Source organism: Euphorbia lathyris, chromosome 9 (genome assembly GCF_963576675.1).
Source record: "Euphorbia lathyris chromosome 9, ddEupLath1.1, whole genome shotgun sequence".
NCBI lineage: Eukaryota > Viridiplantae > Streptophyta > Magnoliopsida > Malpighiales > Euphorbiaceae > Euphorbia > Euphorbia lathyris.
The window spans coordinates 63,420,973-63,438,922 of record NC_088918.1 but is presented as its reverse complement, the minus strand read 5'-3'; the positions used below and the strand labels follow the sequence as shown (position 1 = coordinate 63,438,922).

The following is a 17,950-nucleotide window of genomic DNA, read 5'->3' as shown; positions in this document are numbered from 1 at the left end:
ATGCACATGAATGATTCTTTGACTTTTGCCATTTAAGAAAATAAGCTCAGCTATATTTAAAAAAAATAAATAATAAAATCAACCATAAATGAGGTTATTAATGTTCTAATTGGAAATCTCTTGATTTAAGGGGTTTGTCACTTTATTAAGGAGGATAATTTTTTATCAAAAAAAAGAGGATAATTAAAAAAAAAACACGTAAGCAATCATAATTCAGCAAATCTTTTTTTTTTCCTTTCAATTTTTCTTCTTTTCTCACTTTTTTTTTCTTTCGTTCGTCAATAACTCGCCATCCCTTAAATCCACATAAATGAGAATATTACAACACTCCCCTAACACCTTTCCACAACATCTCAATCACTGTCACTCAAAAGAATAGCTGTACAAACAAATAATTTACAGTGTAATATAAACAAGTCACCACAAACAGCAGAAAAAAAACTTTAGCTATCCTATGGCGGGCACTGTTGTTCATCGCATTTGAGGAGCGCCATCCTTTGAGAGCGCGAATTCGCCTGCCTGTTGTTAAGTATGTCAATGTAAGAACGGAGTCTATACCTGTCCGAGTTTGTCAGAGAAAATGGAGGGTTGAGAATTAGAGACGATGCTTCCACTAGAAGAAAGACTAACAAGCGAATTGCTTTCGAATATAAGAAAGATGCACTTTCTGTTTCGCCCATCAGCTCCTCAACCTGCCAAGCCACGATGAGTAAAGCAATTTTCAGAGAACAATATCATATGCAAATGACAAAAAAAAACACAAATGATTTCTTATTAAAATGCTCACTCCTCCATGTCTTCCCAGAGCAAGGGCACATTGGAATATTGTCTCCATTGCATCCGGCATCTCAACATTTCCTGAAACAATTATATAAAATTTTATATGCTCAGAATGTCATATATCATCAACCAGTCCATAATTATGACATGAAGTAAAAAAACATTTCAACACATGCTTGACATAGAAGTCGCAATGATGTCGAAAGTTACCATTAAGTGCACAACTGCATATAGCTTCGTATATCCTGGAGGATGTTACTAATTTCTATATAATAATTTTAAATTTTTTAACTGATTTTTTGGAGCATCCTCTCAACACCCACCAGTTCAAAAGTTTTTAGTGGGATAATTGATAATTCGTAGAACAAAATGACAAGTAGATGTAACTGCTACTACATGACAGTCAAGCACATATTAGTGCTTCAAGTCAAGGATTCAATTATAAATGCTGTTCAAGTATTATTAAGGTGACTTCACAAGGAACAAGCATTAATTTATAAAGTTTTCATCTTCATAAATCAAGGTACGAAATCAGGTGTTAATGAGAGAACAAATCATTTTCAACTTAGCGTACCTCAATTGCTCATGCAAGATAACAAGTGCAAAATGAGGAAGAAACTTTATATAGACGCACTAGGTAAAATCAAAATATTGAGGCCATACCAGGATCAACAGCCTTGGCAAGTTCCTCGGCGTGCTCAACTTCACGTAAAAAATCCCTCTCAATCTGAGTGGATATATCTGCTGGCACAGCGTCAGTACAATCTTCTGTATCAGAAGTCCCATGCTTCTTGCTGTTGCTTCTTCTCAACCTTGTGCTCTCTTTGCTTGGACTTCCTTCACTGGCTGAAGCAGCCTGAGTGTGGCAAATATGTAGTGCTTGCTTCCAAATTGCAAGAATAACTAGTTGTATTGAAAATGCTTCCAGTTGCCTACCTGCCTCAACCTAATGCAGAAATGATGACAAAATATTGATTTGACAACAGACAACAGAAATTATATTACAAAAGCTAGTGGCAAAAAAGGAACAGCATGATAAATTATCAGGAAGTATAGAAAAAAAAATGGAATCTAACCATGCTGCTTTAATTATAATAATTGCAAGCAGACATCATAAATTAACACCAGTATCTCACAACTTAGCTAGATTAATCCATTGCAACAAATTCATACTTTATACCAGTAATAAGGCAAAGATAGTGGTCTCAGATCAACCATCAAAAGCAGTTGATAACAACGCCAACCTTTTAAATTCATCATATAATATGGTAGCAACTCCACGTACTAACTTATGACTTATGACAGAACCTAAGGTTCCACTAACTACATACTTAATTTGTGACATCCCATTCTATTCTACCACCTATTGCCAGATTAATCTGAAATTTTAAGCTGATCTGCATTAGATCTGCTACAGGTCTGCCTGGAAACAAATTGGTCAAACCTGATCTCCCCATCAGAAAACCAGAACCGTTGGTCTGGGCCCACTCTCAAACCAGAAAACATTTTATAGGTAAATCTATTAATGATTAAGTTTTTCATTGACGCCTTTCTATGCTGAGCTTCTTAGATAAAGCTTTTAAATTATTTGTTTGAAGGTATAATAAAAAAAAAAAGGGCGGCCCGGTCGCATTACGCGTCCCCGCTGAGCGAGGGTCCGGGGAGGGGTCCCACCACAAGGGTGTATTGGGGGCAAGCCTTCCCTTGCCAATTTAATTGGCAAGAGGCCGCTCCTAAGACTCGAACCCGTGACCTCTGGTCACACGACAACAACGTTTTTACCGTTGCGCCAAGGCTCGCCCTTGTTTGAAGGTATAATCTTTTTATAAAAATAACAGCTCAGATTCTTCTTCCAAACTGGCCCAGATCTACCTATGGAACTAAGACAGCCAGCTGAAAACAGTTTGATCCAAATAAGCCACGGAACCAGAACAGGAAATGGTGGTTCCAAAACTGCATTCACCCCTTCTCCAGAGAATTTTGGTAAAAAAGCACTAACCCCTGGTTTAAAGCACAAGTAGGCATCAAATGACTTACCTTTTCATGAACTAATTCAGATATGGCAGATGCACACCGCTGCAATGACTTAATCCTAGTAAGGATACAACGAGTTGATGGATGCTCCAAAACATATCCAACATCCATAGATTCTTGAGAAGTCCCAGGAGCAGAGCTATGGCTTTCCGAGCTTCCAATATGGGAGATGTTACTGTTAGTGTTGCCAGTTATTAGAACAGGAGCAGTATTTACATTGACAGGTGCTTGAGGCGGACTAAATGACATGCATGGTATATGGCTTGGTTTAGATGTACTCGTCAAAGAAGAAGATACTTCCAAAGGAGGACCAGAAACAAGAACATAATCTTGATCAATCAACTCCAGTGAATCAACAACTGCACAAGCCATGTGAATGATAAGTAAGAACCAATAATATTGGTCAAACACAATTTATATTTCCACAATTGAATAATACATTACGGGCTTTTCAGGAAACAAAAACATAACGTGATAAAGCTTTTAGTACCTCTTGATCGTACAGGCATTGACCTTTGAGTTAGAGGCTTTCGACCTTCATGTAGATTTCCATCAGGAAATTTACTGTTATCTGGCTTAAAATTAGTATTTTCCAAATTATGTCTAGAATTAGAATATCTCGGAGAAAATTCTATGTTATTCAAAACGTTAGATTTTGCTTCCTTTCCATCAACTTGTGTATCAAGAGAAAATCCATAAGTTGACTTCATTCTGGACCTCCTGTTAGAAAATGAGGGACTATTCTCAGGACCACTAGAATCATCATCCAGAAAGAAAGGGAGACAGTCCTCCTGGGAGTTTTCCTCTGTGTTCCTTGCAGAATTGTTATCGGACAATCGGAAACTGTCAACTGTTTTTGAAAATATAGTATTCCTGCATACCACATGTTACTTCAGAAACTGAGAAAAATAGATTTTACATCATGAAGACAAGTAATATATCTCCTTTACCTCAATGCTTCCTCCGTTTTCCTATTGGAAAGGAATGGATGGTTAAAGAACTCCTCAAATGTTAACCGTTCCACTGAAAAATTTAAAATTAAAGGCTGAGACAAAAAAAAAAAAAAAACATGTATTTGTAATAAATATGACTATACAACAACAACAACAAAGCCTTAGTCCCGAAATGATTCGGGGTCGGCTAACATGAACCATCATATAAAACCGTGAAATCAAGTCGTGTCAGCGACACAAATTCGCTCCCTCCACTCCGTCCTATCCACTACCATATTTTCCTCAATTCCCAGTAAACTCATATGACTCTCGATCACCCTCCTCCAAGTTTGCTTAGGTCTTCCCCTACCCCTCACCACTACATCCCTTTGCCACTCTTCGGTCCTCCTAACCGGCGCATCAAGCGCTCTACGTCTCACATGGCCAAACCACCATAGTCGGTTTTCTCTCATTTTATTCTCAATAAATGTAACCCCTACTTTTGTCCTAATTATTTCATTACTCACCCGATCCTTTCTCGTATGACCACACATCCATCTCAACATACGCATCTCCGCCACCGACATCTTATGGATGTGACAGTGTTTCACTGCCCAACACTCCGTACCATATAACAATGCTGGTCTGATTGCCGTGCGGTAGAATTTTCCCTTCAATCTATTAGGCATGCCAGGATCACAAAGGAAACCCCTAGCACTCTTCCACTTCGACCAACCAGATTTAATCCTATGAGCAACATCTCCATCTACTTCTCCATCCGTTTGGATAATAGATCCTAAATACCGGAAGCAATCCGAGGCCTGAACAACTCTCCCATCTAGGGTGATTGTCCCTGCCTCCCTACTCCTATGGCCCCTAAACTTACACTCCAAATATTCTGTCTTACTTCGGCTCAACTTAAAGCCTCTAGATTCTAGAGTTTGTCTCCATAGTTCCAACTTCCTCTCCACTCCGCCTTTCATCTCATCAATCAACACAATATCATCTGCAAACAACATGCACCATGCAACATGCACCATAGTATACCATCTTGAAGTGAACTTGTTAGTTCATCCATAACGATGGCAAAAAGAAATGGGCTTAGTGCGGAACCTTGATGCACTCCAATCGTAATAGGGAACTCTTCAGTCTTCCCAACACTAGTACGTACACTCGTGCATGCTCCCTCATACATGTCCTTTATGATGTCAATATATTTCCGCGAAATGCCTTTCCTTATCAAGGCCCACCAAAGTACTTCCCTTGGTACCTTATCATATGCTTTCTCCAAGTCATGAAAACCATATGCAAGTCTTTCTTCTTATTTCGATAGTTCTCCATTAATTGTCTCATTAGATGGATGGCTTCCATAATTGATCTTCCCGGAATAAAGCCAAACTGGTTTTCCGAAATCTTCACCGTCCTCCTTAGCCTTTGTTCGATCACTCGCTCCCACAGTTTCATAGTGTGACTCATTAATTTGATTCCTCGATAGTTGGCGCAATCTTGGACATCGCCTTTGTTCTTATACAAAGGGATTAAGATATTTTTCCTCCATTCTGATGGCATCTTATTGTTTCTCCAAATTTTGTTGAAGAAAGTCGTCAACCATTCGATTCCTCTCTCTCCCAAACATCTCCAAATCTCAATAGGGATGCCATCAGGTCCTATCCTATTGCTTTCTTCATCCTCATCTTATTTAATGCCATTTTGACTTCACCCTTTTGAATTCTCCGCAAGCATTCATGATTTATCATATCGTGAGGGATACTTATATCTCCAACATCTTGTCTGCGATCTCCATTAAATAAGTCATCAAAATAGGACCTCCATCGTTCCTTGATATCTTTATCTCCAACTAGGACTCCAAATGCATAACATCCTTATCTTATCATCGCATTCCTAGGTAATTGGAAAATGATTCTAGATGCTATGGAAGCAGTCAAAATTAGACACTGCAATGCCCTGGGGGATATCTACAACAAAGAAAAATAACTTAACAAATTCTCCGATTCTTATTCGAATTGATATTGCAGAATAAATCAAAGATATGTTATATATGAAGTACCAAGCAGCTTTGTCAAACCTAATCTATTAATTAAAACCCATACACAGCTATTTAATCTCAAGCCCACTTAAGACCAATAAAGGGTATAATTACCAACTTTACAATAAGTTCTAGAGATAATAATTATCTAATTCAATTCAGGAAAATATCCTAACATGAAGAAATCTCTGATCCCAATCAGAACACTGCTTACACTATTAGTAGTTCCGAGAATACATCCAATATTTATAATCCAATTATAAGCACTATGAAGTTGCATGTTGTGAGAGACAAATTACATTTTAAATAGTATGTGATCACACAAAGACACCACAGTACATGCAGCCGTAAAGTAGAAACAGATGCATACATTTTTCTTCATCTTTTAACTGTATGACTGCATAAATTTCCAAGTCATAAACAGTCATGTGAGTAATACCTGGATTGCGACGTAGCAATTTCTGGCACAAATCTTTACAATCAGCACTCAAATCCCTAGTATCTAGAGGAAATTGCAATTCAGTTGATTTCACAATGTTTTGGAGCAGCTACATATACAAGATAGAAAGATTGATACATTAGAATAACTTTGACAGTATGAAAAAAAATCAGTGATCTAACTCTTAGTTGAGTGTTACTATCAGTGATAGAACCTAGAGATTTCTCGCACAAAGCAATCTGTATGATAAAATTATATATCTATTATGAAATTTAAACCTGTATTTGATTGTTTCCAGTAAAAGGGGTTTTTCCCGTCACAAGCTGAAACAAAATGGCACCAACACTCCAGAGATCCGCCTGCATATTCAGTTCAAGGTTTACATGAAGTGTGACATTAGACTATCACTAGTGTTTCGCAAATTAGAAAATATGTCACCTTAGCATCATACTTCTGAAGTTGCATTATCTCGGGAGCCATGTAAAGAGGTGAACCGCATAAGGTTTCTGCAAGGCCTCTAGGTTGCAGAGATCTGGCCACACACAAAAAGAAAACAATATTCAAAACCAAAAATGTAATTCTCAAAATTTTCGATAGGAAGACTGCCAAAAAAAATCCACATCAAGATGTATGAAAAATCAGTGATATCAAAATATATTTGAAAAACTTAACAGCTACAAAATAAACAGAAAGGGTTATAATAAGAAAAGAAAAACAAAAAAAGAGCTATACAACAACAACAACAACAACAACAAAGCCTTAGTCCCGAAATGATTCGGGGCAAAAAAAAAAAAGAGCTATATTAAAAATAAAAATAAAAACACAAAAATTTTGTGCAATTGGTACAGCATTTCTTTTATCAATAATACTATATACATCACATTTTAGCTATGTTGCACGGAAACTCTTCTTCATTAGCGTTTCCGCATTTCGTGTCCGTTTCATAGCTAAATTTTCTTAAACATAACGTTTCCGGTATCTGTTTGCGTTCAGCTCAGACTTGAAATCATGAGGAAAATTTTGGAAAGATAACTATGATCGTTAAAGCACGAACTGAACTTTCGATACAAAAAGTTTACACGTATAATATGGACACTCATTGTAGAAACTGAGAAGTAGGCGATGCAGTACAAGTAGTTTCACTTTGCGAGAAAAACACAAAATTTTGTGCAAATTGATGTAGCATTTTTATCAATAATCTATATACATCACAACTCAGAATTGAAACAGAGAAGACAATATTGGAAACAATCATCGAATCATTGGCCGATAATTACTAAACTATAATCGTTGAAGCAACAATTGAAATTTCCATACAAAAAGTTTACAACTACAATATGGCACTTTAAATTTACAGAATGGACACTCATCATGGAGGTGGAGAAGGGCGCAACGGAGTGAAGGTAGTTGCATTGTGCAAAAGGTTGTCATACACATAGAGATAAATGTGGGGATGGGTCAGAGATGAGAGAAGCAAGTCCCATCCAAATTTTTTTGTTAAGATGATCAGAAGCAAGATGAAAAGATTATAGGCAAAACATAGAAAATAAAGGCAAAAAATTAAAAAGCTAGTTTATTGTACTAATTACCTAGCGAATCCAAAATCAGCAATTTTCAGAACTGCATTGCCATCATTAGTGGAAAGGAGGAGATTCTGTGACAAAAATTTGCACACGGTTCAATTGAATAGAAGATATATTGTGCAAAGTAGGTGCCTGTTTTGACAACAAGCTAACAATAGCTATGACCTTCATTTCAAAAGAGCCAAAAAATAAAAATAGTCAAACCTGCGGCTTCAGATCCCTATGTATAAGATTATTGTCCCGGAGAACTTGCAGACCAGCCGCTGTAAAACATTTTTTATTCACATCATTCAGCTTATCCACTCCAGATGCTCAGATACCAATGTACAATAGAAAACTTTCAAGGTATACCTAGTTGCTGCATGAAATGCTTAGCAGTTGCTTCTGGAACTCTTCCATGGCGTTGAATATGCATAGAAAGATCACCCCCTCTGCAATACTCCAGTACGATATTTATTCTCCCAGGCACCTGTTTGACATTAAAATAAAACAAACTAAGAAAAATTAACAAAAAGTAAAAATTTCGCACCATAGTCATGCTACTGGATCATGTAAGGAAAAGCTGATTATGGTAAATACTGAGTGCACGTGTAATTAATTTTAAGCTTATTCCAAACTAAAATCTGATTCTGATCAATACTGAGTGCCTTGTAATTAAATTTTGGCTTATTCCAAACTATCAATAACCAATTGAAATTAAAAGGAATGATTTCAAATTGAAATTAAAGCGGCCAGCAAAAACGCTTTAGCAACTCCGAGAGCTCTAATCAGTGAGTATAGCTAAGACCTGCTTATGTAAACTGCCAAATTTTCCTACTTCTTAAAAACTTCGAAAAGATTCTAACTTTCAGGTGCAGAACTCACCGCGATAAAATAAAAAATAAAAAATTTGTTTCACAATCAAAATTTTACAAAGCAAAATAACTTCACCAAACATAAAAATAGAATTAAAAGAGCAAAAGATAAGTAAACAAACCTCAATAATATCGTGCAAGCAAATAATATTAGGATGATTAATCCTCTTCAAGATAAAGATCTCAGACATGAGACTATCCTGTAGCTTCTTGTTGAGACGACCCGTGGCTATCTCCTTAATGGCCACTTCGGTTCCATGAACACGGTGCCTAGCGTGCCAAACCACCGAAAAAGAACCGGAGCCAATTTGCCGGCCAACGAGGTAGTCGCCGACAACCCTGCCTCTCCCAGGCGCTTGAGTCATGATTAGAAGCAGCAAAAACCCTAAGATCGACAAGAAAACCAGCTGGAGATAGCGGAATTGAAGCTTGGAGACGAACTCCAATAAACGTTAATCAATAGATTGTAATTGAAGATTGGACCCAAGCTTGGATTGATTGGATTGGGCGGAGTGAGATAAAATTATGAAAGGAAGAAAGAGAGAGAAAATGGTTTTTGTTATTTATTATTTTTAATCTGTATTGTATAATTGTCATTATTATAATTATTATAATAAGATAGTTATATTTTGAATAAGAATGGTGATAAAAGAGCATAATTGAGTTCTACAAGTAGGGGAAAGGAGAAACACGAAAGCAGACTCAACTTCAACAATTCTGTTGTTGACGAACAACTTCAATTTATAAATAATTCTATTTAAGATTATAAAACGAAATTAATTAATAAAAAACTATTATAAAAATAAGTGAAATTAATTAGATATTATTAGAACTCGACAGAATCTCAAATGGAAAAACTTAGAAAAATAGATTTTGTATTCGAGTTTTATTATTCAGAATAAACTTTTAATTGAAAGATGTGTGCAATCTCAAATCTATTATGATAAATTAAATAATTGCATATGTAAATATATTTCGATGTGAAAATTGACATAATGGCTATGGGTAGGGTATCTGTGAATATCCATTACTATTCGACAGTGGTGGAATCAGGACTCCACATTTGGATGGCTGATTTTAGACTTCTGACTAATGGCAATATTTTAAATTTGGTAGAAAAGGGCAAACTTTTTTTACCTATAACTTGTTAAAATTTTGTCATTTTAGTACGTTTGAAAAGCTAAAATAATTAAAAGTATTCGGTATAAAATGAGTATTAGTGCATCGCTAATTTTTTAAAAATTATTAATCTTTTATTCTTTTATTTTTACTTATATTTTTTGTAATTTTTATAAATTATGATTAGTTTGTATATAACAGATTTAGTTTGTAACATTTTAACAGAAATTTTATAATTTTGTTAGATATAGTAAATATCTTAGACATCATTGATATGTGGAATGTTTGAAATGACAATTACATACCAATCAAAAAGTGTTTTCCAATTTTTTACAACATATGACTAAAATTGATCTTAATTGGAAACATTAAGGTTAAATTTGTACCATTTCATTCGTTAAGCCTAAGTGGGTGTTTGTTTTAGCTTTTCGGATGAGCGTTTAGCGTTTCACTCCAAAACGCAGGAAATATAGCGTTTGGTTAGGTTTATATAACCGCAGCGTTTAGCGTTTTCTCTAGAAACTGCAGCGTTTTGGAGCGTTCCACGAAAAGCTCATATTTAAAGCTTTTCATAAACAGCTGTTTGTAATTATTTGTTATTTGACAAAATTATCCTTCTTTTTTTCCACAAAATATGTTTATTCATTAACATTATTTATATTTCTACAATATAATTACCGGAAGAATAAAGTTTTATTGCGTTAAATAAATTTTTTATTTTTTATATAGATTAATTTTATTAATTTGCGTTACACATTTTTTATTTTATATTAGAATAAGGTGCAAAAAATACCCATAACATTTATAGCTAGGAGTAATTTTACCCTTAACGTTTAAAATGGTACATTTATACCCCTAATATTGGCGGTCAAAAGCAATTTTATCCCTAACATTGACAAGTTGGGTCAATTTAAAAAATAATTTATTAAACTGTTTTTTTTTTTGTCATTAATATTGTCATCTACACTTCACACGTGCACCATTTTATCATCGTTAGTAACAGATCACAAAGATATGATTAGATGTGATTTTTTTTAGGCTTAATACATCATTTGTCCCCTGAACTTGTCCAAAAAGCTTGATTGGCCCCCTGAACTTTCAAACTGTCTCGATAGCCCTCTGAACTTGCATAAAATGTTCAGTTAGCCCCCTAAACTTGCACAAAATGTAATCAATTGATCACTCGATTATAAAAAAGTAAGTTAAATGTGAAATATGTATTGTACGTGTCACGTCCGTGACTAAATTTCTAGAATTTATATTTTGATATTAGTATATATAATAATTATTGGGTATATGATATTAATTTGGTGCTATAGGAAAAGTTTGGAGTTAATTTGATGGTTTTAGGAGTAACTGAAAAGTTTAAGGTAATTTTAAAAAGATTATATAAAGATAGAGGATCAAACTGGATTTTTTCCAGATTTGGATATATATATCAAATTATTTCGTGATGATCATCATCATCACCATCTCAGTTTTCTTTTTCTCATCTTTATCTTTCTCTGCCTCTTCGTCTGTTTCATCGATCCTGAACCGTTTTTCCACTATTTCTTTGATTTACGGATATTCGACCGTCCGAATCACTCGAAATTGGAACCATAGCATCCTTATATATAGATCTAAGTCCTAGTCGAAGAGTTTTTGAGTTTCGACAATGTTTGGAGGGAAATGGCTTAGACAGAGTTTAGATGCGAATTGAACGGGTTTGTGGTCTTTAATTAGTAGCCAAGGTAAGTAACTATCAACTATATTTTGAGTTTTATGTATACAGATATATATATAATCAAAGAAGTTTCAGAAATTGATATTTTAGGGTTATGCAGGAATTTTGTAAAATTAGGGGTTTTCCTAATTTTGCTTTTTATTGTGAAATTATGGTTCAAATGAAGCTATTGATTATGCTTCTATGTGAATTTCAGATTTTACTTGATTATGTTGATTAAATGCTTAATTTGGTTGATTTACATATATACATATATGTTTTTGGTTTCAATATATATCTATATTGAACAAAATGAATTTGATGATTTCTTACGATTTGTGTTTGGATTGAGAAATCTGTTGCGGTTATTATTGTTATTATTTTGGATTGAAGTCCAAATATGATTTTGATGATACAAAAGGGCTAATTGTAGCCAAATGATTTATGATCATGAAATAGTTTGGAATTTGATTGTGAAATGATATTTGAGCACGTTATGATTTTATATCCATCGAGAGTTATCCGGATCGGTGGTCTTATATTTGAAGACCATGTTCAGTGAGGGGCATGGCCTATGTACACAGTCTTAAGACCTATTGGGTATGGCAGCGAAGTGTTGGGTAAGACCATATGGGATAGGCAATGTTAAGAGACGTCTCGACTATATATGTGGTTATTGATTGATACTTAAGGGGAGAAACTCGAGGATGGATACAATGTTTTAAGTTCATTTGGATTATGTTTTCGGTTATGATTGATTTTGATATAAGTTTTACGTTTGCGTGAATACGATTTGGTTTGATAAAACACTTATTTGATTACAATATTTTATAAGGTTTTGAACTCAAGAATGGATACAAGATTATCTATTTTTGGTTTTTGGTTTAGTACTTTGACTATATTATGAACTTAAGTTTTGAGTATATTTTATAAGGTTTTGATTAAATCTCTTTATAAATGTATATATACAGCTATGTTAAGTAAAGTTGGTTTTTATAGCTGATAGTTTCTTACTGAGATTTTTGTCTCACGTTTTTAAATGTTTTAATGTTTTTAGGTGAGAAAGTACAGGATATAGAGAAGGTTACCGCCCGATTAGGCGAGGTTTGGAAGTTGGCTGCTTATTGTTAGAATTATGGTTAGAACTTTGGTATTGCAATTGTATTATAATGATATGTGGATAAATTGGAGACTCCTAAGTATTGATTATTATCTTTCTATTTCACGCCCGATGCCGATTGATGTCATTTAGGGTCGGGTGTGACAGTACGAGTCTTAAAAAAAGTAAAATGACCGAAATCGGGCTATACGGTTCTTAGATTAGAGAAGATAAGTTGTATAGTTCATCAAGCAATAACTTCATTTTTAATCTATTTTTGAATTATGTGATAACATTCTAAGATGCGTGAAATACATCTTCCGCATTTAACTTACTTTTTTGCGACCAAGTGATCAATTGATTACATTTTACGCAAGTTCAGGGGGCTAACTAAATATTTTATGAAAGTTCAGGGGGCTATCAAGACACTTTGAAAGTTCAGGGGGCCAATCAAGCTTTTTGGACAAGTTCAGGGGGCAAATGATGTATTAAGCCTTTTTTTAAGAAAATAATATATATATATATATATATATATTGTCTTTTGTACGAGTTGGACAAAAAAAATTCAAATATTTTATCAAATTTATAATATTAATTTTCAATTTTATTATTAAATCACAAAAATCGACCCAACTTGCTAATGTTAGGGGTAAAATTGCACAGTTTTAGATGTTAAGAGTAAAATTATTCCTAATTGTAAATGTTATGAGCATTTTTTCACATTTTCCCTTTTATAATTTAATCATTGATTAATTTAAAATATGTCCATTTTAGACATTTTAAATCCGAACATCAACAGTTCAATATAATTTTACCAAACACTAGTAATTAAACAACTAATAACAAACAGCTAACAGCAACTGCTAACAGCTTACTACAACTACAAACAGCTAACAGCAACCGCAACAACTATTAGATAACAGTTGAACCAAACAGATCCTAAATCTGCACTTCTCTTAAAACGTTAGGATTAAATTAAATTTGGTCTTTATCCTATATTAATTTGAGAATACTATTTGAGCAGAATTTTACTATTCATACAAAAAAAAATCTAATGGTTGCTGGACTTATTTGATTTGGTTTGCATCGTGTTAGCTAAAAAAATAGGCATCAGTTTTTTGATTTGTTTAAATAAGCTAGTTTTTAGGAACTGATTTATTTAAAGTTGTGTAGTTGTAGTTTCCTTCTATTTCGTCTTTTTCTGTTTGTAAGGCTCCATAAAAGCCAGAGTTCTTTTCTGTTTGAATAACATACATTATTAGGTTCATTTATTTGGTATTAGAGCCATTACATACTTGATAAAAGAAACGTACAAACTCATTATTGAGAGAAAAAATACTGAGATAAGGAGAGAAAAAGCTTGTAAGAGTGTTTGAGAGGAAAAACACACAAATATGATAGCAGATTTAGGAAACTTCACGACACCTTGTGTTCCAAAATTTGATGGAGACTACAATTACTGGAGCTTGATTATGGAAAATCTCCTTCGTTCTAAAGAATATTGGAGCATCATTCAATATGGTTTCGAAGAACCGAAGGGAAACGAAGTCATAAACGCAACGCAACAAAAGGCAATCGATGAAGCGAGACTCAAGGATCTCAAAGCAAAGAATTATCTCTTTCAATCCCTAGACAAGAGCATTTTGAAAACCATCACTCAGAAGGAGACGACCAAGCAACTATGGGATTTCAATGAAAGTCAAGTACCAAGGAAGTGCTAAAGTGAAGAGGGCTCATCTCCAACGACTTCGCAGAACATTTGAAATTCTTGAGATGAAGATAGGAGAAGGTGTATCTGAATATTTTGCAAAAGTCATATCTACTGCTAATGACATGAGGAATTATGGAGAAGATATGGGTGATGTCAAAATCGTTGAGAAAATAATTCAAAGTCTCACTGAAAAATTCAACTTCGTAATATGCTCAGTTAAGGAGTCTAATGACATTGATAAACTTACAATAGATGAACTACAAGCATCATTGCGTGTATATGAATAGAAGGTGATTGAGAAGAAGTGAAGACCAGGTTCTACAACTGGAGAATGAGCCAGAGAATGCACAAGGAAAAGGCAGATTTCAGAGAGGAAGATGTAACTTTAGAGGATGGAGATGAGCTAGGTCCTTTGTCAATAGGGATGCCATTAATTGCTTTTGATATGGAAGGTAGGGACACTATCAATTCGAATGCTCAAGTTCAGAAAGGTGTTGGGCGAAATCTGCAAGTGCACAGTTTCGCTTGTAGTAATAAAAAGATATTGATACCATAGAGAACGTCTGATAATTTGATTAAAAATTATTGTTTTGATTAAATTCGTTTTCTCGAGGTTTATAGAAAATCGTTAATGGTTTAAAAGGTTTCTAATTCTAATTTTGGTTATAGTTAAGATTACAATCTATAGAAATTATGTTTAGATTAAAGTTAATTTCCAAGGCTTATTTATACTAAGCAAGAACACAACTTATAACTTTGATTTGCTTAGAAAGATGTAACAAATTATCAATTAATTTAATTTAATAGGCGTTGAACTGTAATCAATCTTTCCTATTCGGCCTAAGACTGAAAACTTTAATCAAATTCGGAATCTAAACCCGATTACTCGGTATTCCCGCAATTACCATATATAAACCCGAATTTGCTTAAGTGTTCAACAAAGTTTGCATGGAAAATACTAAATTTGTAAATAAATGTTTTTGCATGAAAGCGCCAATTAGATTACTTAAAAATATCACTTAGATCAAACTCAAAATAAACAACAGTAAAGATGGAATTGTATTGAAAAGATATTTTATTAGTTTGAATTGAAATGTCACAAGTTAACAGAGAAGAAGAAGCTTGGATATCATTTTAACTAATTGAGTTCTGGGTTGTTAATCCATTACTCAACTTTGTAGGTTCTTCAGACCCTGGGGCGCCTCCTACACTAGTTCCTCTCGCTGAATCCTCGAAATAGCACCTATTCGATCACTATAGAGCATAAACTCGACTTCGAAGAAAACTCTAATGTAAATAATAAAATCTATACATTGTATCTCTAACTGTTTGTGTTTGAACAATAGTTGAACAACAATTAATCAACTATTGAACAAAGACTCAACAACATTGAATTCTGAATTTATTCCTCTATTTATAACTATCCAAGAGGTGTGTTAAAGGAACGTATCCGTTGGTGAAGAGTCGTCTCTATCCGGATGAAAGGATGCATCACTTGGAAATTGAAACATGTAAAATATGCTGAATGCAGTGGCTGTTCATGCAGAGATTCCTGAAATCTATGTGGCGGCTTTAGGGAGTAAGGAGGAGTGGGTGATTCGCGCGTTTCTGGTGTTACCATACGCGTGTCGCGATCGAGATTTATAGAATCTCGGTCGCGACAGAGAGTTGTCCTGCCTTCCTTATTTTGTTTGCTGAATCTCTGACGCAGGTTTTGAATCTCGTACGTGTCTTTCACTAAAAACTTGATTTCTTACTCGTTTTTGCTCCATTTTAGCTCCTATTTGGATTTTTCCAAATAATTTAACATCTTGCACAATATTAACAAATAACAACGTAAAATCCTTCCAAAAGAATATAATTAACCTTCCAAAAGAATATAATTAACACATTTTTCACACAAAATTGACATAATTATGCATGTTATTTTAGGTATATTTTGGGCTTGTCAAAAGGGGAGTCATCAACTATGCTAAATTTGACGAGGAGGAAGAATTACTCTTGATGGCGTACAAAAAAAAAACAGCAAAGCTACATGAAAGGGCATTTGATTTCTCAATTTCGAAAGTTCAAATCATATGACAGGAGATAAAACCTGGTTTGTGGAGTTTGATGAAAGCTTCAAACTCTCTGTCAGATTGGGGAATAGCTAAAAAATGGCAGTGAATGAAAAGGTAGTGTCAAATTTGAAGTAAAAGGTATCACACAAACCGTGTCAAACGTGTATTATATTCCAAACCTTACCAACAATCTGTTAAGTTTAGGCCAGCTACAGGAGAAGCGCCTGGTGATTTTAATCGAAAAAGGAACCTGTAAAATTTATCATCAGTAAAGGGACTTGATAGTAAACACGCCAATAACCGTAAATCGCATGTTTATAATATATGCAAAGATGAAAACACTGTCTGGTAATTGTTTGAAGATGGAGGAAGAAAACTTAGAGATTCTTCGGCACATGAGATATGGAAACTTAAACCACAAGTCCATTCAAATTATACAGCAGAAACAAATGGTGAAAAGGCTTCAAAAATTAAAAGAAGTAGAAAACGTTTGTGAAATATGCAATGTGGGAAAGCAGCAACGACAAAAATTTCCAAAGAAAAGCAAATGGAGGGCATTAGAGAAATTGCAACTGATTCATGGAGATCTTTATGGACCAATCACCCCAATTTCCCATAGTGGTAAGCGATATTTGTTGGTGCTTGTAGATGATTTCTCTCAAAAAACTTGGATTTATTTTCTTGTCGATAAAGCTGAAACATTTGAAACATTCAAAAACTTCAAAAGTTTTGTTGGAAAGGAACAAAGGCATTATTTATGGATTAAGAACTGACAGGGGAAGAGAATTCACATCAAATGCATTCAACAAATTCTGTAAAGATAATGGCATAAGACGTCAACTGATAGCATCTTACACTCCACAGCAAAATGGAATTGCACAAAGAAGGAATCAGACCATCATAAACATGGTATGATGTTTATTATCCGAGAAGGAGATGTCAAAATCATTATGGTCGGAGGAAGCTAAATGAACAACTCATGTTCTAAATCGTAGTTACAAAAAGGCAGTAAAAAACATGGTACCTGAGGAGAGATGGGCTGGATCAAAACCACATATAGAATATTTTGTTGAAACACAATTTCTACTAAGTTTTTAATTCTAACAAAATCATTTAATAAGAAATTAATTCCCATAATATTTTTTATTCTAATATTTAATTTTAAGTTTATTAATGCTGATGTGTTTGTTGAATGATGAAAAATTATCACTAAGTATATGGACAAACACACAAAGGCCTTATGAGAAAGAAAGGCCCAAATGACTCGAAATTTCAGAAATCTGAAATCTAGAAGCCCAAAGAAAAGGAATTGGTCCATGATAGAAGAAACTATATTGAAGATCCATAAGAAGCCAAAACGCAACGGATAAGAGACAATTCTGACATGTGTTGACATTCACGTTTGACGAGGCAATTCCAAAAGAGGAAACAAGTACGGTTATCCTTCCGACAAAGGTCAGAAGCTGAAAGTGATAGAAGTTTCCCTCCAACGTCTATTTCAAAATTCAAACGGAATCTTCGCCAAATGCTTCACTATAAAAAGGCTAAGAAAAGGTTTCTTATTCACTGATCATCAACGCTGAAATT

The 17,950-nt window shown here is 34.4% G+C and overlaps 1 protein-coding gene across 1 annotated transcript; it reads right to left on the bottom strand.

The window, feature by feature from the left end:
• Window positions 1-209: 209 nt before the first annotated feature.
• Window positions 210-9,345, bottom strand: LOC136205573 (serine/threonine-protein kinase ATG1c-like). Its single transcript, XM_065996228.1, has 13 exons — window positions 8,792-9,345; window positions 8,167-8,284; window positions 8,020-8,078; window positions 7,822-7,886; window positions 6,671-6,764; window positions 6,511-6,591; window positions 6,233-6,341; window positions 3,765-3,837; window positions 3,305-3,687; window positions 2,818-3,173; window positions 1,444-1,726; window positions 788-858; window positions 210-692 (listed from the first exon to the last, which is right to left on the bottom strand). The coding sequence occupies exons 1-13, from the start codon at window positions 9,032-9,034 to the stop codon at window positions 453-455; spliced, it is 2,175 nt and encodes a 724-aa protein (XP_065852300.1). The 5' UTR covers window positions 9,035-9,345; the 3' UTR covers window positions 210-452.
• Between the last annotated feature and the right edge of the window lie 8,605 nt (window positions 9,346-17,950).